Source organism: Lagopus muta, chromosome 22 (genome assembly GCF_023343835.1).
Source record: "Lagopus muta isolate bLagMut1 chromosome 22, bLagMut1 primary, whole genome shotgun sequence".
In the NCBI taxonomy this organism is placed as follows: domain Eukaryota; kingdom Metazoa; phylum Chordata; class Aves; order Galliformes; family Phasianidae; genus Lagopus; species Lagopus muta.
The window spans coordinates 3,494,693-3,519,874 of NC_064454.1; the positions used below are offsets into that span (position 1 = coordinate 3,494,693).

The window sequence follows — 25,182 nt, forward strand, 5'->3', positions numbered from 1 at the left end:
ACACCTGTGGTCTCCACTCTCCAGCCCTCCCTGTACAAAGTGCCTTGAGATGCACAACACCACGCTCACCGCATCCTGCGTAGTTGGCATCTTCATCGGAGCCATCCTCACACTGGATGTCACCATCACACACCATGGAGTGGGACAAGCACTGCTGCCGGTTCTTGCACACGAAGTCCATGTAACGGGTGCACAGGGGAATTTCTGGGGAAAGTTCAGGAGGAGTGGATGGCACCATGGCAGGCACTGCCTGCAGAAAGGCCACTGTCATTTGCACAGACATGTGTGAAGGTCCAGATTTCCATATCTCATGGACTGTGAACTGCCCTGCACAGCCTGTCCTCACTCAACAACACGTCACAGCTTGGCACGGGCACCGAGAGGATTCGATCCTCCTTAAGCAGCACCTCTTATGTGCCTTTTGCAGATGCTCATGGAGCAGCCCATTTCCTCAGCACCAACCAGTTACCCCACCGTGGGCACACCTCTCAGCAGCCCCCAGCACTCACCGCAGTCCTGCTCATCTGAGGCGTCGGCGCAGTCGGTGATGCCGTTGCAGTGTTTGCTGGTTGAGATGCAGGTGCCATTGGGGCACTGGAAGCCATTGCACTTTTTTTCTGAAATGAGGTACATTTTGCCAGTTTTCAGTACCAAAAGCACAGCCCCTATCCCCTTTCCCCTGACCCCTATAGGAAGGCATGGGAGTTGGCTGCAGCTCTCGTGGTTTGCAGACACGTACCGCAGATGGTGGGGTCCTCATCAGAGCCATCCTGGCAGTCAGCATCGCCGTCACAAGCCCAGCGCTGTGGGATGCAGTGCCCATTGAGGCACTGGAAGCTGGAGGCCTCACAGGTGCGGAACACTGATGGGAGCAGAGCAGGGAGGGGTCCATTTCTCTCTGTGCCATATTTGCTCACAAACCCGCTGCGCCCTCCAGATTCGGGAGGCTCTTTGAGCACAACCCTTGGTGTGTGCCAGCACATGTGGCTGTGGTCATCTTAGGATGGCAAGAAGTGGCACAGACAGCAAGTGAACCTTGGTGGGGTGTAGGGTCCCTGTATGGGGACCACAGGGTAGGGGAATCACTGGTCAGAAGCTTTGGAGATGGTCTGGAATTAGGGCAGGCAAAAGTTATTTGTGTGGCCAATGCAAATTAGAAAACTTTGGAATTTCAAAGGGATCAGGGCCTCCCTCGGGCTTCTTTCACCCAAGGATCTGCTGCAGGGTGTGCTGGTTGAAGCCCAGCATGTGTCGTTGCTTTAGAGACAAATATCACTCTCCAGCCAAGCGAGCACTCAGTGTTATCAACAAGAAAAGCAACCTGCAGCTTAATTAAATGGCATGCTCGTGAATTTCACATTGGTTTGTGACACGTGCAGATATTTCAAAATGCCTGAGTTTCATGGCAGTAATATTCTATTAGATATTCAGTGTGAAATGTAATTATTTCAGATAAGAGCAATAAATACAGCCAGTAGAGTCAGATGAAATGTTTCTCAAATAACTGTGATCCTCTTAGATAATTTCAACTTCAGGCTCTACAAACCCGAGATGCTTTTTGAAGTAGGTTCTGTTCCAGGAGAAATTCTCTCTGGAGAAACTCACACGAGAGATAAGTGATACCAATATAAATTAAACCTCCTTAGACAGCAACGTGCACAGAGTGCCAACGACCACAGCCCCCCGAGCATTGCTATGCACCTCGTGTGCTGGAGGCACATCTAACCCTGTAGATAGAGGATGCAGGAGCTCAGCACAGCAGATGTGATCCCCCAGGGGCTCAGCACCCAAAGGCCAGCTCCTATCCTGCACATTGCTCTACAACACAGCCCTGTGCCTTTCACTGATGGCCTTAAAACTCCACTTGGAGTTGGCACCTGCTTTACATTCCCAAATCCATTGAGAATAGCAAGGCTGCTATGAAGAAGAACCACTTCCCAAGCTGAACCTGCCTCTCCTTTGCAGCTTCTCCACCATTACTGAGTCTGAAGGAAATGTCAGTTTTCTGCAACGTGCTTCACGGCAAGAAAATGGTCAGAGTTCAGGCTCTGAAATGAGATCAGTGCACACTGCCCTGTCTGTTGCCTGCCTGCAACAAAGGAGCCCATTCTGAACACAAGGATTCTTTGGCTGCCTGGCAGCCAAGTCCCACTTCCCTATTCAGCACAGCCTCAAAGGCACAGCCGGCACTGTGCCATGATGCACCTCGGGCTGCTGGGGATGTGTTGGGAGCAGCCAGTGCTGCAAAACTGGTGTAAAACTGCTCTTGCAAAACCAACCAAACGCAACTCCTCCAGTGCAACACCTCCAATGCAACAACTTGAACACTACTGGGAGAGGCTGTGAGCCCATAAAGAGGGATGGCGATATGTTATTGATCACCACAAAGTGCTTACTGGTGCAGTTGGCTTCATCAGACCAGTCCCTGCAGTCATTGTCATCATCACACCTCCAGGAGAGTCGAATGCACATCCCTGAGCTGCAGCTGAACTCGTCTTTTCTGCACTGGTGAGCATCTGCAAAGAAGCACAGACAGCTGTCAGATGAGTTTGAGGCCTAGGGAAAAGAGGAGGAAAATTTCACACGGGCTACTGAAAAGGGAGAGGAGGCTGATAGTTCAGAAGCAACACTGAGCAGCCCACGCTGCCATGTGCCTGCTGGGTGGCTGCCCAAGAAGAGCCTTTAATCTCAACCAAATATTTGGCTTTGGGTCAGGGGAGGGCCCAAGGAGCAAGGAAAGATGATAACAGCACAGAACCTCCCTGCCAGACTGCAGCGATGGGGGAAATCACTGCAACATCTCTCATCTCCTGCAGTGATAGGAGGAGGCAGCTGTTGGCTGGGAGTAACGAGGGGGATCTGGAGCAGCACTGCACTGCCCAACCTCTCAGCAGTGGCACCAGGCTTTGGTCCCTCGCATGAAGGAGGAGGCATGCAGCAGAGCAGCTCACCGCAGTGACTCTCATCGCTGTTATCACCGCAGTCGTCCTCCAGGTCACACTTGTAGGACAGGGGGATGCAGGTCCCCGATTCCCGGCAGCGGAACTGGGTTTCGGCATCACACACAGTGGTGGCTGATGGGGAGAGGAGGAGGTCAAGGTGGTGCTGGAAGGATGGATTGTGATGATCCATCATGAGTGAAGCAGAGAGGGGAGCTGAGAGGTGCTCAACACAGCTTGCAGGGTTATTAATGTAGGTGCATGTCAGAGCTGGGGAGCAGGACTAAGGGCATCCCACCTCACTGCTGCTTGCAGACTGGGAGCAATGTGTCCCCGGCAGAGGATAGAGGGGGAAACTCTGCAGGCTACAGCTCACCCAGCCAACTTGAGATTCAGTTCCTAGGGCAGGAACTGCACTCTGAACACCTCTTGCTCCCCATGACTACAAAGGGAGCGCGGGACATCAGCTCAGATGCAGCACCGATGCAGCAGACATCTAAACTGGGATGGGCAAATGCCACCATGGGACACTCACGGCAGTTCTTCTCATCGCTCATGTCCCCGCAGTCATTGTTGTTGTCACACTGCCAAATGCTGTTGATGCAGTTCCCGTTGAAGCATCTGTACTGGTTGGGCAGACACGTGTTTTCTGGTGCAGAGGGGAAAAGAAAAAGAAGCTGGGGTGAGGCATGACGCCCTGTTCTTGGATATCAGATGCACTCCTTGTTCCAAGGGCAGCTGGGAAGGTCGTCAATGGAAGAAGCTGCCAACTCTAACGACAACAGCAGGAACCAAGCCTGGTGTTACCTTCCTTCACGCAGGTGTTGTTCTTCATGCTGTAGCCATGAGGACAGTCACACTTCACCTCCCCTGAGGGCAGCACGGTGCTGGAAACACCCTCAGGGCACTTGCAGCTCCGGCCATTGTTGGACTTGGGCAAACAGAGCAAGCTGCAGGGGTGGGCAATGCAGCCGTTCCGTCCTGGCACCGGGGAGGAAGGGAACACCATCAACAGGGGCTGTAGGCAAGCAGGAAGCCCCATCCCAACCCCATCCCAGTTTGAGGTTGCAGCCCCATGTTTCTGCAGGCTAGGGAAGTGCTCTGACAATCATAGTGATGCAGCTCAGAGACCCCATACAGCACTTGGCATGGAAAGCCATGGTCTGTGTCCTGAGCTACGGGGTGGGTGCCTGGATCAATATCCCCAGCAAAGACAATCTTGTGCTCTTAACTACCTGTCGTCTTTCCTCTGTAGAAGATTTTCATGTCCATGATCCCATTTAATCGGCCGACCAACGTCTCCATCCTTGAGCCACTGGTTTTGGACGCCCGGAAGATGCTCAGCTGTGACCAGTCATTCCAGTAGATCTCGTTCTGAAGGGTACACACTGCTAAGTACTAAAGCACCTGAGCACCCACAGCCACAGGGCAGCAGAGTGCAAATCCCTCCCAACCCACGGGGAGGATGATGAGGAAGACATGGACCAGGATTTGAGCAGGAGTGGAAGCAGGAGTTGCTAGGTGCAGGAATTTTGGGGAACATGTCCAGAGCAGAAATAGAGTGAGCAACATCCTAGCTCCTTCCCACCAAACCCAGTGTGCTAAGTGCTCCCACCATGCAATGGAAATGTGGACAAAGTGGAAATGGCTGGCTGCAGCAATACCTTAAATACAGCGATGGCATAGGGGTGTGGGAGGCTGTCCAAAATGACAGATCTCTGCAAACCATTGAAATCCACCCTCTCAATCCTATCCATGTAAGCCTCAGTCCAGTAGATCCAGTGGTCATCCACAGAGATGCCATTGGGCCACCGCACACCTTCTGAGACGATGCAGGCAGCCGAGGAGCCATCCATGTCACTTCTGTAAATGCCAGGCCTGGAGTCTCCCCAGTCTGTCCAGAACATCAGCCTGCAACAGGCAAAGAGCTTAGCTGCAACAGGAACAGCACAGCTTGTCACAAGGGAGCGGGTTATCAAGCAGAGACGTGAACGCTTTGCATTCCCTGTCTCTTGAAAGATGTGCCTTTGGGGAAAGGAGCTCTTTGCAATTCAAATGAGAGCAGCGCTGGATCTGCGAGCAGAAGGCAGGCTGACAGAGCTGCAGTCTGTGGGGCACGAGTGCAGCTGGAGGTTACCTAGCCATGAGCTGCAGAAGTGGATGCTGAGATGGTGTTGTCATGCTCTGCTGGCCATGTGCACATAGCCAGAGGCAGCTCAAGTCTACCAGTGTGACATCAGCATCATGGCATGGGGGTCCTCATTGCTCCCTCCTAGCGCTGAAACTGCTGCCCAGAGAATCTGTGGATGCCCCATCCCTGGAGGTACATGAGGCTACAGAGGGGGCCCTAGGCAGCCTGATCTGCTGGGGGCAAGCAACCAATGGCAGGGGGTTGGAACTAGATGATCTTTAAGGTCCCTTCCAACCCAAGCCATTCCATGAATCTGCGATAAGCCTTCCATGCAGCATCTCCCCCTGGTTCCTCTTGTGTGGCTGTGGCATTGAAGGGGAGGGCTTGATCTGCATGGTAGAAGGGATCTGACTGCAGGTGGGAGATCCTTGCTTACCCTTCTCGGGGCACCAGCGCAAGGGCCCTGGGTCGCTCAAGGATGGAGGAGTTGAGGACAGTGAGACGCAGGTCTCCATCCGGATTGGCAACCTGGAGTTGTAACAAAAGAAGAGGATTGTGCTGGATGCAGGCTGCATGGAGGGAAACTGCATGAAAACTGTGGCAGTAAATCATATTATCCCAATCAAACAGGTGCCATGGTCACAAGGAGCTGCACTGCGAGGCAGTGGATAACAGCTGTGTCAGGGGAGGTTTAGGTTGGTTATTAGGAAGAGTTTCTCCATGCAAAGGGTGGCTGGACAATGGAACAAGCTGCCAGGGCAGTGTTGGAGGTATTTAAGAGATGTCCTGATGTGGCACTAAGGGACATGGGTTAGTGATGGGGCTCAGTAGGGCAGGCTGATGGCTAGACTTAGTGATCCTGAAGATTTTTTACAACAGAAATGATTCTGAGATGCTTTGTGAACCCAGTGCAGTGTGGGGAGCAGGTTGGCAGCCAGCAGTGGCACCCCAAAGGCACACTGGGGCAGTCCCCCCTGCAGCACAGGTGGTGTGACTGTACCTCAATTTTAGGAATTCCAGCATTGACCCAGTACAGCAACTGGCTGAGTGGTTCGAAGGCCAAAGCTTCCACCGTTTCCAACCCAGTGCTTATGATTATTTCTTGCCCAGAGCTGCCATTGAGACAAAGACGCTAGAGGGAAAAAAAGGAGGAAAAAAAGGACTAAAAAAGCAGAACCTTCCCAGCCTTGAGGTTAGCACAGCCACATGTGTATATCCATTTTCTACTTCCCTAGGAAAAAAAATGGGAAACGGAATAATTCTGAAGATATCCACATCAGTGTATGCCACAGGAAGCAAAAGCATCTTGATTTGTCAGCTTTCAACCAAAGATCCCAACATTTCTGGATCAAACCATCCAGAATCACACATTTTGTGGGAAGTAATTCAGCTGTGGAGCCCGATGCCCCGAGCTCAGCACTATTTGAGATCAATGCACTACACTGGCACACTGATCATTAAGCTCCCCTCCAACCCCAGCCGTTCTACGATCGATTCTACGACAGCAGACAGATGAGAAACGCCCAAAACAAGATGCTGACTCTCAGGCTGCCTCTTCTGCCCCGGTGAATCCCTGCTCACCTGGATGATGTCCAGTGTGACATCGGCCCAGTAGAGGCAGTTGTGCTCATAGTCAAAGTCGAGCGCGACCGCCCCGCGCAGCCCGGCCAGCGGCAGCTCCTGGCTGAGCCCAGAGGCGAGGTCATAGCGGTGGATGGAGTAGCGGGTGGCATAGAGGATGAATTCGTTCTCCTCTGCGGGACAGAGTTGGGGTTTTTTTAGTGATTCTGTGTTTTTTGGGGTGCTCGTGGGGTCAAGAGGGAATTGGAGATTTTTTTCATCGCAGTGAGCAGGTGTTCCAGCAGAGCAGTGGAAGGGAGGCAAAGGCCCTTTGTCTCAATGGGATTAGGTTAATTAGAATACGCTAATAGCCTTACGGCTCCCCTTATTCCCTCGCACCAACACTGCAGCTATTGTTTATCTCAGAGGGCTGAAGGAGGAGGTAGGGATGGCAGAAAGCACTGTGACCGGTACCTTGCCGCATTAGCATGCTGCCAACTAGAAACAAAACACTCATCTCCCAGTTCCTCTGAGTTCTCATAAAAAAAACATAAATGTGCTGCAAACCTGGGAGTCCTTGGGGACACTTTCCAATGGGAAATACCCCAGAGGGGTTGTGATCTCAGTTTGTGCAGAACCAAACCGGCCTGGGACGGAGCTCCCAGGCATTGCGTGCTGCAGGTAAAGTCCATTAATGCTATTAACAAGTGGGGCTGATGTCAGAGAGCAGCTTTGGCTACACACCCCAAATGGGATTATATGGAGCTAAGAAACAGACACCGCACATGAAAGTGTTCCCATGGTGTGAGGCACCATGGAACTGAGGAAGCAAGGGTTTGTTTTTAGGGCTCTTTGCAACTCTCCAAATAGCTCAGTGGGCACGGCAGGTTGAGGAGCATGTCGGTGCTGAGCAGGGACGAAGGCTGAACCTACACCAGCCTGCATCAAAACAGCCCCAGGCTCGAGCTGCAGCATGACAGCAGATTAAATTACAGCAGCACAGAGCAGAATGCAAATAGCTGGCAGCGTGCAGGCACAGGAGCAAGTCAGTGCCTTGGATGTTTGAGAGTAAGTAGGCATGGAGGTGATGTCTCACTGGGTACAGGTATGAGGACAAAATGGCAGCCTTTGGCGTGGCCTCAGTAGGCATCACTAATTCGTGCCTAAATCATGATAATTCCAGTTAATGAATGCAGTATGGGCTGAAGCCACGCTTATGCACTCACCAGCCAGTGGGCATGGCAGCATCTCCCCCTCCAGTCGCGACTCGATGTCACCACCCATACAGGTGTCCCCAGAGATCTTCCGGTAGCTGCAACACACAGAATTCATCGCTGTTGCAGGAGCACTGGTAACCACTGTGTTCATTGAGAAGCAGCCAGTGCTTCTCAGCTACAAGCTAGACGTTGTGCTGTATGTCTCAGCATGCAGTCCACTTACTGTCACCTGTACGGTGTGTGTGCATGTGTTTGGTCATATCACCATAAATCCCAGCCCTTAGAGGATGGGGTTCCCAAGCACAACGCTTACCCTCGAGTCCTCCTGTAGGTTGAGCCCACAGGGCACGGTACTGGTGGGTCATAGGGCTTCCCTGCAAACTCGGGGTCTGGGATGCAAACTTCCAGAGAGAGATCCTCGCTCAGCTTAAAGCCAAAATCACTGCAAGGAGAGATGTGATGTGAGCAGGGAAGGGAGAGAAGGACAACAGAGCTGCTTTGCTGTGCTATTTTTGCAAAGTGTGAAGATCTCAGAAGTCCAGTATCTAGCCATACACTAATATTTAGCTGTGCATCTTAGCTTCTTTCCTTAGGACTCTTCTCCACCACCAATGAGCCTCCCCATGCCAACCGCTGGGGCTGGGCTCCCTGCCAGCTGGCCCATGTCTGCACCTCAGCATTCCAATCTGTAAGATGGGAGCTGTGGTGTGCTGCTGGTTGGGAAACGCTGCGGAGGAGGCTATACCACTCTGGTTTTGCTGTGGTTCAAAGGCTCCCAGCTGGCTTGTGATGAGCCAGATTCCTCTTAGATCTCAGCAAGGGACAGACGGGACTGTAGGTGAAAGCTCAGCCAGCAAAAAGCCATTCACTTACTAACCCCAAGCCTTTGCCTCTGAGTGCCAGAACCCATTCCCTAATCCCGACAGCTGTGCGGTTTCAGCTGCAGATGAAATGAGTCTGCAGGGCCAGCTGCATTCCTGCGGCTGTGGGGTCACAGGGCTGCACTGCAGAGCATCTCTGCGTGTGACAGTAAATTGTCTGCTGTCATTTGAAAGAAGGTGATGGATTAACAATATCTTCCTCTTGTATAGAGCCTTTCAGAGGTTCCCCAAAGGCTCAAGGGACATTAATTAAGTCTCACGACCCATTATTAATGAAAGGATGCTTTCAGTCTATTTAGTTTCCTCCTTGCTATAAAATCAAGCAGCGATACAAAGGGCAGAGTAAATTGGACATGTGTCCACTCAGAGCAATTGGTCACAGATATTTATCTCAGACGTACAACCCAGACCAAAGGAAATTAATTGGTATTTACCATTCAAAGTCTTCCCTGGTACACGAGCAGTTGGAGACCATGACAGGCCTGTCAAAATCTTCTCCATTGAAACACGTCGCATGAGGAGTCCTCCTTTTGAAAACAGTTTTATGCCCCAGTAAGCACTCGTTGCCTCGCTCATCTGAGGGCGACCACAGCTTGTAGTCGTTCTCTGTGCAGGGGACCCCTAGAGAAGGGACAAGGTTGGGTCAAAGGTGGGCACCCCAGACTGCACTATGGGGCACCTGGACTTGGGATGTGGGAGCGGCTCTGCGGAGACCATTGGCACCCTACAAGGATGCCCTTTGTTGGCACAGGATGAATGTTTTGCCCTGGATCACAAGGTTTTTAGCCCAAGACAGACAGCAGCGATGCTCAGCCCAGCAGCTCTGCTGCACTGATGGGGAATTGCAGTGCCTCGTTTAACCGGAGCCGTTCTGGATGGCAAACAGATCCACTTCTAACAAAACATCAGGGGAATCTGCTACGAATTTCAGTCGAGCAAATTCCTCTGCTGAGCTTAACTGCTCTTTGATTAAAACGCTGCCTCGCAATCAAAGCCGGATCCAGTTATAAAACATTCATGGGCAAAGCCTTCAGAAGGCTTTTATTCTTCCACGTTCCTGTCGAACAAATCCCTCAGTGATGATGGTTGGGGTTCGGTGACAGCATTAACAGCCAGGGCAGGATGCTCACCCAGCACGTCAGAGGTGTTGACCTGCAGGATGAGCCAGCTGTGGCCGTTCTCCTTGTAGGAACCAAAGATGGTGAAGATGGTGCTTTTCTCCCCAGGCTCTGTCAGCAGCCCATACACAAATACTGGCTTCTCTGAAAAGGTGAAGGATTTCCACGTCTCTCCCTCGTTGGTGCTGTACCTGCAGGAAAAGGATGGGGGTGGCTGCAATGGAGAAACCCAACCTGGCATCCCAGTTCTGTGCTGCAGCCCTTACTTGAGCTGGTCAGTCTCCGTGCCCTGTGCGATGGCCACCAGGATGCCCCCGTGGTCACCCCAGGTGTAGTAGTGGGGTCCTGACAGTGCCTGGAAGAGAAACAGTGGTGAAAGGAAGAGGGTCAGGCATGGGGATACAGAGTGCCAGGGCATTCTGCAGACCCCACGTTGTTCCTGTGCATTAGGATGCCCCAGTGGAGCACTGAGATCACCTGCAGCACAGCATGTCACCTCCAGAAGGAAACCATTTGTGTTTCCCCTCAGCACAGAACCACTTTCGCTTTCCTTTCTGGGTTCAAAACAGAAAGCACAGATCCACCCAACTCCACCATGCACCAACCTGCCTGGGGATGCTCTGTTAGGGTCACTGAACCCTTTGGTGCCTTTCATCTGCTTTTTGAGACCAAAACAGTGCTCTGCAGAGCAATAAGCCTTCCAGCAGCTTCCAAAACCAGGAAGAAAATGTTGTGCTGCTGCTCCTCCCAGTTGAGCAACAGCAGTGTGAGGCCGTTCCACACCTCTGCACAGAGGTGCAGCTCTGTGCGGTGTGCCTGGGCTCTGCTTGTTCCTCACGGGGTTTAATTGCTCTGCAAAGCAAAACTGCCTGCGAGCCAGAGGAGGACTGCACAGACACAGCAGTCAGCTGCTCTCTCTGTCCATGAACACTACAGTTCCACTGAAACCCAGAGGCTGTGACAGCAGCCAGACCCGCGGCGTGCCCGGCACTAACCCTGCCCACGGGGTACTTAAGGGGAGGAAAAGGAGGCTGCTTAATGCATGTGTTGAAACCGCTTGCAGATGTTGAAATACCATATTATGCTCACAGCAGAATGCACAGGCAGACCAAAAATACCGCCGCAGACCAAACACCCGCTCAGTAAACAGCACCAGATCTGCATACACTGAGGGCAGCATCCCGCAGTCTGGGAAGAGGCTGGAGCCTCTCCAGGCACTGTGCAGAGCTCTGCCTGTCAGTCCTGTCCACAAGGGACCGGCTGACCTGCGCTGAGGACATGTTCTACGAGCTGAACAAACAGAGCTCAAGCTGCATCTGAACCTGCTGCCTTCAGCACGAGGCGACCGTGCCTGCTCCTGCATCCAAAGATGGTTTTGCTACAAGGGGCATTCAGCATCTTCTGGCTGCAGCTCTTTGATGTGTGCACACAGGTCACCTTCACTGCCTATGGGCTGCAGCTCCCCAATCCATGCTGCTGCCAGTGTGCTGAGCTGCCAACCAGAGCCCTTACCTCTCTCCACCTCGCCCCAGCGCTGCTCGAGATGTAGACGTTGGTTTTCTTCGCCATGCTCCTGCCGATGGAGCCTAGGAGAATGAGAACAGTCATCCCTCTGCAGGTAGACACAGCGGCCACTTAAATGAAGGCAGCTGCCTTGAAGCTATTCTGGTCTGTGAGCAAAATGCCGTGATGGAGGAGCTGATTTTTCCCACTGTAAACCAGCACTCTTAAAATCAAATGTTTTAAGGACGATCGCAAGTTTTAAAAGCAGCTGGGGAAAAACATATGGCTGTAAACATGATCAAACAAAATGAGCTGGTGGTTCTGCAAATGTTCCATCATTTGTTTTCTACAGCGAAGAAGTGAGACAAACAGCAATCCCTGCACGTCCAAGGAACCCTCCAGCTGGGAAGGGGCTGAAAGAAGAGTGGATTGAAGCAGGCAAGGTTTGCAGTGTCACCACACTGCACTGACATGTACATACTGTCATTAGAGGGACTGCAGTGCAGAACAGGGCAGCAAAATGCACCATTTAATTGCACTTCATAGAATCATAGAACACTCTGAGTTGGAAGGGACCCATAAGGATCACTGAGTCCAACTCACGTTTGTAAACTCCATTTTCTTTTAATTGCATCTACAAATGAGATGCCACCCAATTCCTCGTGCCTTTAAAATAACGTGCTCCCAAGCCCCTGGGCAGCAACAGAAGGAAAAATGGTACCGGTGGCAATGATCAGCCCTGGTGCCGACTCTTTGGAGAGGATGGGCATCCTCCGCAGCTGGAAATTCAGCAGCTGGCTCAGGCGCTGGGCCAGGTGGAGGGAACAGCCCTGGGAAAGCTGGGGAAGCAAAGCACACCGTCATCAATGCCTCAGTCCCACTTCATCCTGCAGCCTCTGCTTTGGAATCACAGAATCACAGAACGGCCAGGGTTGGAAGGGACCTCAAGGATCATGAAGCTCCAACCCTCCTGCCACATGCAGGGCAACCAACCTCCCCATTTAATACCAGCCCAGGCTGCCCAGGGTCCCATCCAACCTGGCCCTGAACACCTCCAGGGATGAACGGGGCATCACAGCCTCTCTGGGCAGCTGTTCCAGCACCTCACCGCTCTCTCTGTAAAGAACTTCCCCCTGACATCCAACCTAAATCTTCCCTCCCTCAACTTAAAACCGTTTCCCCTTGTCCTGCTGTTATCTACCTTCTCAAAGAGTTGATTCCCCTCCTGTCTGTAGGCTCCCTTTAGGACACAGTACTCCAGATGAGGAGCAGAGTAGAGAGGTACGATCACCTCCCTGTCCCTGCTGGCCACCCCTCTGCTGATGGAGCCCAGGATACCATCTGATGATGGGATTTCCCATGCAGGCAGCTCAGCCCATGGACCCCTCTGCCTTTTGGGAGCTTGGCTCAGCTCTCACCTCACAGTGTGTCTTCTCCCCATAGCGTGTCTCTGCCGGGGGCTGCAGGGGCTCCCAGGTGCCTCCCTTGTCAAAGGTGATGACGGAGCGCATGTTCTCCTCGCTGAAGGAGCCGTTGAGCAGCGTGGCAATGTACACACCTCTCACACCCTCGACACGGTGGAAGTCAGCAAAAGGCTCATTGGCAAAATATCTGCAAGGGAATGCCAAGGGGATAAAGAATAAAGAGTTGGTGGGATGGCCGCAGTCAGAGGGTTGTGGTCAGCAGTTCTATGCCCAGGTGGAGGCTGGTGATGAGTGGTGTGCCCAGGGATCTGTCTGGAAGTGCTCCAGGCTGGGTTGAATGGAGCCATGGGCAATCTGGCCCTGATGTAGTACTTGGCAACCTTGCTCACAGCAAGGGGATGAAACTGGATGATCTTTGATGTCCCTTCCAACCTAAGGCATTTTATGATGATTCTGTGTACTTTGGAGCACACTACCTGACCAGAGTGTCACTGCCTGCTCCTCCTGGGCTGTAGTAGAGCACATTTTCTAAAGACAAGGAGAACTTCAGGCCTTCTGCTTCCGAGATGTAGAGGTTGGTGCGGTTGTCATCGTGGCTGACGCACACAAACACCTGGTCCTCCGATGCATCGGCGATGTAGTACTCCTGTGGGAAGCAAAGGAGTGATGTGCAGGCTTTAAGTGCATGGGCACAGGAGCAGGGTTTGCATGCAGGTCAGTGTAGCATTTCCTCATAGATAGCTAACAGTAATTCTCCACCCTGCAGCAGGGAGGTCATCCACTGCTTACCTTAATTGGATGCTTGGTAACGAATTGGGCCACCCGCATCGGCTTGCGGTTGAAGGAAACCCAGAGCTGAACTGATGATGGCTGCAAGCTGCCCAGCAAGCGCTACAGGGAGCAGAGAGAAACATCAGGAGTGGCTACAAACCCCAGAATCACCCTCATCCCTGTGCCTGAACCAACTCTGTGGGGACGGCATTCCAGAGAGCAGCGAACACAAGCATGCCTCCTGCTGCCTGTTCTGGCAGCTCAGGTGGAGGCACAGAGACTGGTTTGGAGCAGAACAGCATGTCATTGCCTTCTTATTTTTAATGAGTTGCACGAAGGAAAAGACACCAGCGCCGAGCCAAAAAAGCAAAAGCTGGGGGCAATGTGTTTTGTGCAGGTTGCCAACGGTAAGCACCCAAACCCAGATTTAGGCTCCAAAAATAAGCGGCCTGATTTTCCCCGGCTCCACATCACCAAGCAACCACAGCTCCTGGGGAGGGGAGCAGGAATCAGGAAGTCCCAGCTCCCTTCTGGTCCATGAGGGCTGTGAGGATGGGCTGCCATCTCCATGGGGACACCGACCATCCCCACATCTCACCAAACCCCATCAGAGCACCCAGATAACATCTCCTGCTAACCACAGCAGGCACAGAGCCAAGAAGGCAACGCGCCCTGGAAGTTGCAAGAGAGATTTCTGAGAAGCTGAAAGCGCTCTTCAAACTGGGGTGACGTTGCTGGGGATGCAGGGTGAGAGCATGTAAGAGCCACCTGCAAAGGGCAAAGCGCTCCTTGCAAAAGGCTCGGTGGCAGCAGCAAGTGAAAAGCAATGCTTGCATCTTACAAAAAGGAAATTGCTCCTTGAGTTCTAGCATGGTGTCTCCGGTCATCTGTGAAGGACTTGCCCTCAGTGAGAGCACAGATAAGCCATGCTGCAGCACGTAAGGCTGCCTGGTCCCAGCTCGCGTTTGAGCTAATCCCTGACGACAAGTGGCCTCCATTCACCCAGCCCTGTCCCCCCTCCTGCCTCCGCATCCACCCCATGCGTTTCCAGCCCTGGTGCTCTACAGCCTGACCTACTTCTGCCCACCCTGCTGACATGCAGGGCAGCAACAGCACGGCCGGCACTGCTCCATCTGCAGGAACAGCGTGGTGAGCTGAAGGCTGCGGGCACTCACCACAGACTTTGTGGCAAACAGGTATTTGTCCCGGAGTTGGAAGTCATCAACATCCTCCAGGATCACCTCTTTATTTTCTCGGCTTTGGAAGAAATCTGTGCTGCGAATGACAGTGGAGGTGCCAGAGGGCTCGTGCCGCTCGATGTACACTGTGTTGGGCTTATCGTAGGGCTCGACACCCCTGGACAGCAAAGAATGAAAAGGTTTTTATCACCATTACACTCACAGAGCAGTGCAGAAGGCATGGAGGAGCCGAAGCCCTTTAAAGAGATGTGTTTGGCATGCAGGGTCTGGGGAAACGGGAGCAGCCCTGGCCTCAGCAGGGTGCAGAGCTCAGAAAGGGAGATAAAGCTCTGCATGGCCCAGGAACTCCAAGAGGAGGACTGGTCACAATGTGGGGAATGTGATTGTAATGAAGTTTGCATGGGTGTGTTCGCCTCCTGATGTTATCCGGGGCTCTGTGCTTCCTATTTGTGTCTCAGCTAAGGCCAGGAAGGATGGGGTTGGAGATGTCACAAGCCCTGTTTGTCAGGGGATGTCCCTTCTTGTGTGACCCTGAGGAGATGAACTGGAAATCTGCAAGGCGTGTGGCGAAATGGCTGAGATGGTGGGGATAAGAACAGGAGGGACCTGAATGTTGGTGACAGCTGATTGCCAGAGCAGCTCTGGTGGCCAAGAAAGAAGAAAGCCTGTGGCCCACATGCTCAGCCCAGGGATGGGGTTGGGAGCATGGTGGTACAGGGAGACAGAAAGCCAGGAGGGAGGGAGCTGGATGGAACACAAAGCTACAGCACATACCAGGAAAAGGACTTCACGTGCTCCTGTATCATTATCCAGGTCTGGCCAAAGTCATCTGATTTCCAGAGCTGCAATGGGAAAGGTGAGAGATGGGCCTGGATCGTGCAGTGCTCTCAGAGTGTGCGACCCAAGGGAGGGCGACCTCCAAGACACCAAAACTCAGGCAGCAGAAAGAGGACAGGGACACATCCACCTCAAAGCTGCACCTGGGTGAGAACCACCCAAGCAGGAAAACACTGCCTTCACTTTGTAGAGCTGCCTGGTTGTATAGGAACTCAGAAATAAAAATAACTTGCTCTAAAGTGCTCGTGGTGTGTGTGATTGCAAAGGTAAACCTGCGGGCAGAGCCTCTCCCTCCTGGAGCATGTCACAGCCATAGGAGTGCTCTGCCACTGCCCAGCTGCGGGTGGGAGGAGGGCAAAGTTCCTGAGCAGAGATGGTATCTCTTATTTCACCAGCAACAGCAGCAATAAACATACCAACCCGCAGGCACACCAGCCCCACTCCGGATCCCAGTCTCCAAGGGCAAACCACATTAAGCACTGTAGATTTCTGACTTAGGTTCCTCTCTTCCCCATGAGGGAGTCTGGAGTGACTGGGATAAAACCAGGACCCTCGTGCCTTGGCAGCTGTGCTCACCTGCTTGTTGGGGTGGGATCTGTCAAAGCCCAGGACGAGGCTGGGGTTCCTGCTGTGCAGAAGGAGATCTGCTGCCCTAAAGGGGATCGAGAAGCCCTGGATGCTCTTGCAGAAGTCAGTGGTGATCCAGAGGTAAGGGACAAAGGCATCCACAAAGATATACTGGGGAGAGAAGGACAGAGAAGGAAGAAAATCAGAGCAGGGCTCAAGCTACCCATGACAGCAACAAGTCCTGGGGAGCACCTGAGAGGGAGAACTCTGGAGGAGAGGATCTTGTTCCCACACTTCTACCACATTCTGTTGCTCCTTGAGGTCCCTGAAACCAACAACTGCTGTGTGCAGAGTGGAGTTTTTTGGCATGATTCAGCAATGTGGGTGAGTGTGTCCATGCCCCAGTGCTCCCAACCCAGCTTTGGAGATGGGAATATCCATGGGGATGGAGAGCTGCAGAGCCAGGATGGCTCAAACCACTGCAGGAGAGATTCGGCTAGAAGAGAGGTGGCTTTGGTGTAGGTAAACTTAAGTGTGCCACAAGAGCATGAAAGGTAATGGCCTTCAGTTGTCCCAGGGGAGGGTACTGGGAGAAATTTCTTCTCTCAAAGAGTGGTTTGGTACTGGCACAGTCTGCCCAGGGAGGTGGAAGTCCCTGAAAGAATTGTGGCACGTGGGGACATGGTCAGTGGGCACAGTGGGGATGGGCTGGGGTTGGGCTTGGAGATCTGAGACATCTTTTCCAACCTTAATGATTCTATGACGATGCTGATGGGCGCACAGCCCCTAACTCTGTTAGCACAAGCCGCTGTGGGTGCAGCCCCCCACCACCCCACTCCCTCAGTCCCTTGCACCCCGAGGGGCACCACAGGGCACCGTGCCCCCCTCAGCCCCGCTCACCCGCTGGTTGTTGGCTGGGCTGTGGTAGAACTGAGCGATGGCCGCCGCACTGCTGTTCCCATCCCCAAAGCTGAACCTCTCCGAAATCTTTTTAAAACTCTTCCCGTAGTCATAAGAGATGTAGACCTGCAGCAAGAGACCTGGTTACAGGAGCAGGGCTGCAGGACGCCAGGCAGGGGACAGGCAGCTCATGGCACTTACGTCGCTGTTTTTGGGGCCCAGCAAGGACAGGCTGTCCCTGGCCAAGGCCACGATCACGTTGCTCTTCTCTCCCGCCCAGTGAACGACCATCTGGTTGTGGGAGTCATTGAGGCTGACCTGCAAAGGGAATGGGCACCGTGAGCCGGAGCACGGGGTCCCCTCCTCCTGGGGAATGCATGCAATGGGATAAGGCGTTCAAACCTGAAGAGGATTGAAGCAATCCCAGGGGCAACAGGACCCTGTGGGGTCAGGGGGAGGGTTAGGGCTACAGGGCATGGAACACTGCTTGGATTTCAGTGCTCACTGTGAGCTGCCAAGTGGTTAAAGTACTGAGAGAGACCTTCCCTGGGGAGGAGGTGGTGAAGGAGGATCTGCTGCGAGCACGCTGTGCAACCCATGAGCGTGAAGTTCATTTATTCTTCCTCAGAGAAAGAGGATTTGTGAGATGACCAGAACCAAAACTAAAACCGAGGAAGGAGAAGCAATACAAACCGGGCTGGCTAGGCAAAGGGCCAACACAAACAGAGTCACCTTCCTACAGTGATCTCCGTGCTTAGAAGGACGTGCAGGTATCCAAAACAGGTGCAAGCAAACCCACTGCTGCCTGTGCTTGTGCTGTACCTGGAGGGCTGGTTTCTATGGGGAAGTTATCGCAGCATCGCTGCGGCGGGGCTGGAGGTGCTGCTCTGCAAAACACAGCGTCTGCAGGGAGCTGTAGAAATACAGGGCTAAGCCCTGCTTAGGGCTGGTACCCAGCAGTTTCCTCCTCCCACCCCCTCCCCCTGCCCCCCAGTGATGGGCAAAGAAACGTGTGGAAAAAACGATGGCTTTAGTCCAAGAGAGGCAAGTGAAACAGAAGTCCCCAAATCCCTGTTACGTAATGGGCTTGTGCAAAAGGAAAAAAAGGAGCAAATTAGAAAGCAAACAGGGGGACAGTGAGCATCCCCCAGGGCTGGTGCTTGCAGCTGCTGGGCTGTGTGCCTCCACCTGGGGCTCAGAGCAGAGATGTAGGACTGCAGGCGGCTGCACCCCAGCAGTGGAGGTCAGTGAGACCTTGGGGATGCAGGGAGGAAGGAGAGGGTGATGCCCCCCACACACAACCTGCAGTGTGAAACCCATGGCAGCTCTGTGTCCCCACCCCAGCATCCCCCCTTTTCCCTTTTCCATCAGATCTGACTCTTCCACAAGCAGGAGCTGTTTAGTGCCACTCGTTTGGGTCTAAGGCTGCAGCAATGATGGGTCAGCAGCAGCGAGCTTGCCCACAAAGCCCCCTCCTGGGGACAGCCTGATCTCCTCCCCATGTGTTTTCTCCAGGATGGGTTTGTTGACGCCTCCATGACATTTTCAGTAGCACTTTGCAAGTTGTTCTGCAAGAAATCTGACACTAGGCTAGCTAGAGAAACAAAACAAGAGGAGGCTCTGACCCGTGCCCTGCTTTAAACTCAGCCAAATGACCTCTAAAGCATTATTCCCTGTGAGCAAAGAGACTGAACCGCAGACAGAGTGCTGTCCTTGAGCAGGGGACCAGGGCTGTGCGGGCAGAGCCAAGGCCTGGGCAGCAGCTGAGCCCTGGTTCTGCACTGAGCCACTGGAGAAACCTCCTTAAGGAGCTGCCTGGATCCACGACCAGGCAATGGCTGGTGCCCAATGGAAACAGCACTTAGTAGAAAATCATCGTAATGGGGCTGTGTTTTGCTTTCTGCCAAGTGATTAAGGATATATGAAATATGCATGAAACTCTAATTTGTCCTCCTAATATGTAAGGTGCCAAATGAAGTCCACGAGGGGAGAAATGAAGCCAAGATGTAGGGGAGGCTGCTTGTATCTCTAGTTAACACAGTTTATGCAGTGTTGCTCACATTCATATTTTCTTTCTGTTAACAGCATCTCCCCACAACCAAAACCCCTGGTTTAGAGCAAGACAGCAACCCTGGAGCTGCCATCACACTGGAGCAAGCATGAAGGGCATCCCTGTGAGCTCTGTGCAGGGATGCATGGAGGACATGGGCTGTGCTTGCAGTGCGTGGCATTGCCTCAGAGTGGGCTTTGGAGCAAAGCATGCATCGAAGGGTTTGTCCTGTGCTGCAGGACTCTGACCTGACCTAGGGAAGGGCTGTTAATAACGAAGCACTCCATGTCAACACCACACCAGGGCTGCACGAGGGAAAGAGACGTGTGGGGATCGTGGCTCTTTCTTCCCATCCTTGTTATGCAACAGCAAATGGGATGCTTAACAACAAACACGGTTCCGAGATCGTTCCTGAATAATTAATAGGCTGTTACAAGGATAAGTGAGCGTGTTGGCGAGGCATGAAGCCTCTGAGGCTTTGAGGTGCCAAGCCCTCGTGCTCCCTGAGCCCCTGCTGCATTGGGGTGGCAGAAGAGCAAAGCCAAAGGGGGGGGTCATGGCATCATGGGGGGCTGCAGTGCATTGCGTTGGTGGCACTGCAGTGGTTGTGTTGGTGGCACGCATTGCTCCTCGTGCATCCCACCGACGCTCCATTCCTGCACCTTCTGCTCAGCACAGAGCATCTGTTCCATCCCTGCGTGGTATTTTAAGCCACCTCCTGTGCCTGCCACGGCTCTGCCTGTGACTCGGGCTGAAAATGCCAGGGCCCGAAATCACCCATATGAAACACGAGTGACTCATTTCAGCGAGCGCCAGGCCCCTGTTAATTGTGTTAATACCAAAATCATCTGCTTGCAGAGCTGTTTGCTCTCTGCTACCACCAACAGAGCTCTCCTTTTGCTGTTGTGCCTGAAGGGAAGGAAAAGGAGAGTGGGGGAAATCTGGGGTTGGGTCAGGAGCACTGTTTTTTCCCCCAGGAATGAGTCAAAGAAGGGAGGAAGGATAGGGCTCAGGGCCTGGGAGCTGTACCAGGATGTGCGGCCAGCACCCAGGGCATGGGTAATGTAGGTCACAATTAATTATGGTTCACATCCGATGGGCTGTGATTGATTTCTCTGGTCATGGAGCCGGATGGTGTTTATCCTGCAATGCACATGTCTCTGTTTTGGAGAGCAGAAAGGTTCTGCAGCATGGTGTGGGTTGTAGGATGCTCATGGCCTCAGAAGAGCTCCTGTGCTCTGTGCTTGGGGCCGTTCTTGCTGAATGCTGGCAGCTTACGGGGGCACTCAAGGCAGCAACCAATGGACCCAAACACCTTTCTGCCCACCAGCACTGTGCAGTCTGCTCTGGCAAGGAAGGAGGCTGCTCTCTCAGTGAGTGCATTGCTTTCTTGGTCATCTGTGAGAGCTTTAGTGCAACAAGGATGAGAATGTCTCCTGCACAAAGTCGTCTCAGTGCAGTGATTTTAACAGGAGATGAATTCTTCTCTGCTGGGCTTTGCAAAGCTGTCATAAAGATGAAGGTCACTGAGTAACAGCACAGGGGAGGAGCTGGTGGTCATCCATGTGGGATGCGGAAGTGCCTGGTTCTCTGAGCACTGACAGCTGGGGAGGTCCTCAAGGGTGGGCTGAGGGAAGGTCATGTAGTCCTCTTACAGTGCAATTGTAAATAGCCAGGAAAGGATGGAACCTGGTGTTCCTCTAAGGCAGGAGAGGTTTTCACCAGCAAGCAGGACCTGAGAGCAAAGGAGGTTCTGAGATGATTTGACTCCATGGTCCTGGGAGGGACGGGTGGATGCTGAGGTGGGCAGCGATGGCTGCAAATGCTGTCCCTAACCCACATCACCTTCCCCTTGCAGGGTCAGCAGATGAGCTCACTTCCTGCCCAGTACCATCCATCACTGTCTGCTGCTGCCACACCAGTACCCATGAGATAGCGTCACCTGACAGGTAGGCAGCAGGAGCAGCAGCTTCATGTGCCCTTCTTGTACTGTCCACAGGCTGAGTGGTTCTTTGCTGGTTTATCCCCAGGATGGGATGGGATTTGAGGGATGGCTGGGATGGAAAAACCAGAGGGACGAGGATGAGTCTCCACCGCTGTAATGAAGCCATAGGGTGGGCAGTGTGCAATGCTTTGGATGCTCACAGGGACTGAGGGAGTGCTGAAGGGCATAAGCAGCACTTGTCCTGCTCAGGGGATGCTTCCCATCAGTGGCATTGCAGAAATGACCCATCCAGTGTCCAGAGCCCATTGCCAAATTTGCCAAGCTGTGCAGTGCCATGGAGAAGCCACGGTGGCTTTGGAGTGCACCTCCAGCTCCAGTTCTGGCTGTCACAACATGTCACTCCATCAGTCCCCCGGCTGTGTTCCAGCAGTGATGGGCAGCTCTGCACGAGCAGTGCCATGAGGTTACACCAGGGCAGGGCGAGCCAACACACAGCATATGGCTGAGCACACTGCCAAGCACAGGGAGCAGCACATGCCCCTGAGAAGGGTCTCCTGCAGGGCTCTCAGTGGCTCACTCCAAGCACTGTCACCTTGCTGATGTCCCTCTGCTAACCCTGCCAGCATCAGGGGAGCCACAGAGATACAGGAGGGGTGGGGACCACACGATGCTTGTGACTGGAAGCAAGCAGTATAGCATGTGGCTTTGTTTTCCTTCTTGTTCATACACCACAATGCGGGTTATGTCCTAATTCCTTTTGTAACAGACACCACGATGTAAAGCACTGTATGGTTCAGAAGGGTTGTGTAAGGCCTAGTGAAGTCCTGGTGAGGTCTGGTACCTGGGCTTTAATATGCTTGCATCCAAAAGCAGCAGAAGGGCCAATTTTTATTAAAATTAAAATAAAGCATTAAAGTCTGCAACTGTTTTGTGTAATGCTGCCAGTGAGAGCAATTCATTGCTCCAAGCAAATCCCTTCCAAAAGCTTCATGCAATGAGAAAAGACCCAGCAGAGGCCAATTGTATACAAAAACCCCCCTGCCTGCTCTGTGTCCTGCTCTGGATGTCACTGAAGCCTTCCAAGTGTTCCAAGTCCAGGCTATGGGTGCTGCTCTCCACCCTGACCTGTCAGAGTGGCCTGAATGACAGCTGTGGGGGGGGCTGAAGGGAAAATGCCCCACATATGTCCTGACAGTACAGAGGAAGGGGAAATCATTGGGAACGGAGAAGGTTAAGAGAGAAAGTTCTCCCCTTCCATAGGTGGGAAATGCAGATGTGGCTGCTGCCCTCAGGCAGCACACGGTCTACACAGTGGGACATGAGCAGCCTGAGCGAGAGGGGTCACACGAGGCAACGGCACACAGTTTGGCATATGGAGTAAAACACAAAAATAACGGGCAGGCAATGGCAGCCTGCAGACTCCCAGGGCAGGCACACGGGCAGCGTGTCCTGTTCTGACATCCCCCCCAAAGTGAGGCAAAGGGAGAGGAGGATGCTGGTCCCGGCAGCAAAACTTGCTAATTAATGGAGCCTGCGCAGGGATGCTCTCAGGGACGGCCATCTGTATGCTTTTCTGTGGTCAGCCAGCTCCTCACATCAATAAGCAAGGGCCAACCGGGCAGACAAGCAGCCAGGGAGAAGCCCTCCTTACAGAGCAGGCTCAGCACCTCACAACAGCACAATCTTGCTCTAAAGTCTCCCTTTCAGCCCAGTTTCAGGGTCGAAACGTCCCATTTAAGCACATCTAGTGGGAGACAGATGCCAGCTGCAGCTCCCAGCCGTGGGGTTCCCATCCCCTGGGGACAAGCTGGCCGTGTCCCCGGCTCAGACCCACGAGCGTGCCCTGCCAACCCGGCGGCACGGCTGGGTCGCAATGGCTCCGACACCAACCGTGGGAGATGCGGGGATAGATGTAACCGCGCTCAGCATCTCCCGGTCAGCTCCTTTTGGAACAGGGCAAGTGCGGCCGCTCGTAGGTTCAGTAGGGGGCTGCGGTGCCCCGGAAAGGGGGAGGGGGGAACCACGCAGCGCAGCATTCACCCTGCTAATGCACATCGCTGGGGGGGGGGGGGGGGGGGGGGGAGAGAAACACAGACAGTGTTTGCGGGGAGGGGGGGGGGGGGGGGGGGGGGGAACGCTGCATGAGTGATGTAACGCACCGCTCTGCCGTGCGGTCGGTTTAATGAATTAGGAACAAATAAATTAGAAATGATGCGGAAGGGGAGGGGGGGGGAAAGGGAGGAAAGAGGGGGAGGTCGCGACCGCGGCTCACCTGTCCGTACACCTGGATGGGCTCCTGCGCGGCACGGCGGCTCCGCGGGGGTTCATCGGGTGCCTCCGGAGGGACGCGTAGCAACAACGAGGAGCCGCCCCCCGCCGCCCCTTCGGACAGCAGCAGCAGCAGCAGCAGTAAGGCGAGGCGGTGCGGGGACAGAACGGCACCGTTCGCCCCGCCGCTGCACCGCGTCGCCATGTTCGTGGCGCGGGGCCGGGCCGCGCCGTGCGGGACCGATGGAGCCGCGCCGCCGCCCGGTCAGAATGTGCAATGTGCTCCGCCGCGCCGCCCCGCGACCGCCCCCAGAACGATGTGTTCTCCCCCCCCCCCCCCCCCCCTATTCCACGCTTCATCATCCCGGGGGTAAACCGGGCCCGAGGGATGCGGGCGTCGGGGAAAGTCCGACGTCATCGATAGGCTTAGCGGAAAGGGTGTCGGAGCAGCCGTTACGTGCGAGGAAAGAGAAAAAGATTGAAGAAAGAGCGAGTGGAAAAAGAGCGAGGCTTAAATATTGGATGTAAGAAACTCAGCGCTCAGAAATCGGCAGTTTAAAAGAAAAAATACGGAAAAAAGAGGTACGCGGTCCTAAGTTGGCAATCTGAAGTGATGGGAGGTCGGTGGTAAGAAAAGCAGTGATAAGGAAGAGGCGGTCAAAGGGAAGCTGTCTGAAGCAGTAATAGAAATGAGCACTGCAAAGTACACAGTGTAAAATCAACAGTGAAAATCGGCAAAGTACACAACCAAAAATCAACAGTGAAAGATAAACATTAAATAAAAAAAAAAAAAAGAAAAAAAAGAAGAAAAAAAAAAGGGCTTTCCAGCCAAAGCCGTTACAAAGTCTGTGCATCGCAGGGATTACCATGTTTGCCAACCTTGTAACCCATCTGCATGGTGGAGGTGATGTATGGTGACATGGGGACAGTGCAGACCACCTTTGGGGGGCTCAGCTCCCTGCATTTTGCTGGCTGTAACAGCTGAAACATTGCCCAGAGTGTTCCCAGAGGTACCTTTTGCCTAGAAACCTAGTTAGCGTGTTTCAATTATGGAGCCAATACAATTAGAAGCCCTCCTAATAAAGCTCTTAGCTGTCTCGATTCAGGGTAATGTCCCCCTGGAGGACCACAGGTCATGGGGGTGAGAGTTGATAGATGTTTGTGCACAGATCCGTGGAGCTGCTGTCTGCAGGTGGGATCAGCAGGGACCCAACACACAACAGCATCCCTTCCCCAAAGTGCTGCCCCAATCCCCAGGAAAAAAAAAGAAGAAAAGAAAAAAAAAAAAAGAAGAAACTGATTCAGAGTAGAATAGGAACTGGTGAGAAATGAGGAACCGGCCCAAGGATGGTTTGCTCTTTGTGTGAGCACTTGCTGTCCAGTCTGAGCCCCAGGGTTGTTCTTGGGGAGGCTGGGTGTTGCAATTCCTCTGTGCACAGCCCCAAGTAAGAGCCGTTTGCTGGAGAATGCCCCATCCCTGGAGGCATTCAAGGCCAGGCTGGATGTGGCTCTGGGCAGCCTGCTCTGGTGGTTAGTGACCCTGTACATAGCAAGGGGTTGGAACTGGATGAGCATTGTGGTCCTTTTCAACCCAGGCCATTCCATTCTATGATATGAGAAGGAGATATGAATGTATTGTCATGTGCAAGGGAGCTTTTCCTGGGCAGACTGGCCTTTTTTAAGTCCCCAAAGTACATGAGTCTCCCCATCCAGCACTGCTGCCTGCCTGCAGAGGAAGGTAGAGTTGTGTTGAAATGACCCCATTTATAGAGGGACTGGGAAGGCCACAGGGAGCAGGAGGTTCTTCTCCCAGACAGGAGGTGTATTGGTTTGGGTATGTCAGTGGCAGACCCCATTTTGTCCTCAAGCATC

General features: G+C 53.3%; 1 protein-coding gene across 1 annotated transcript in view; it reads right to left on the reverse strand.

The window, feature by feature from the left end:
- Positions 1-23,584, reverse strand: part of SORL1 (sortilin related receptor 1) — a 37,845-nt gene extending 14,261 nt beyond the window's left edge. Inside the window, exons 1-28 of the mRNA XM_048968501.1 lie at positions 23,315-23,584; positions 17,249-17,365; positions 17,048-17,173; positions 16,157-16,318; positions 15,518-15,585; positions 14,720-14,900; positions 13,563-13,664; positions 13,250-13,419; positions 12,768-12,960; positions 12,071-12,188; positions 11,359-11,432; positions 10,113-10,201; positions 9,859-10,037; positions 9,163-9,349; positions 8,161-8,289; positions 7,857-7,942; positions 6,652-6,824; positions 6,071-6,202; positions 5,507-5,598; positions 4,604-4,850; positions 4,175-4,313; positions 3,747-3,920; positions 3,475-3,588; positions 2,952-3,074; positions 2,397-2,516; positions 740-862; positions 510-617; positions 70-204 (exon numbers count right to left, since the gene is read on the reverse strand). Coding sequence (XP_048824458.1) covers positions 70-204; positions 510-617; positions 740-862; positions 2,397-2,516; positions 2,952-3,074; positions 3,475-3,588; positions 3,747-3,920; positions 4,175-4,313; positions 4,604-4,850; positions 5,507-5,598; positions 6,071-6,202; positions 6,652-6,824; positions 7,857-7,942; positions 8,161-8,289; positions 9,163-9,349; positions 9,859-10,037; positions 10,113-10,201; positions 11,359-11,432; positions 12,071-12,188; positions 12,768-12,960; positions 13,250-13,419; positions 13,563-13,664; positions 14,720-14,900; positions 15,518-15,585; positions 16,157-16,318; positions 17,048-17,173; positions 17,249-17,365; positions 23,315-23,515 — 3,862 coding nt within the window. The 5' untranslated portion in view covers positions 23,516-23,584. The remainder of the gene's footprint in view (positions 1-69; positions 205-509; positions 618-739; positions 863-2,396; positions 2,517-2,951; positions 3,075-3,474; positions 3,589-3,746; positions 3,921-4,174; positions 4,314-4,603; positions 4,851-5,506; positions 5,599-6,070; positions 6,203-6,651; positions 6,825-7,856; positions 7,943-8,160; positions 8,290-9,162; positions 9,350-9,858; positions 10,038-10,112; positions 10,202-11,358; positions 11,433-12,070; positions 12,189-12,767; positions 12,961-13,249; positions 13,420-13,562; positions 13,665-14,719; positions 14,901-15,517; positions 15,586-16,156; positions 16,319-17,047; positions 17,174-17,248; positions 17,366-23,314) is intronic.
- Positions 23,585-25,182: the final 1,598 nt, after the last annotated feature.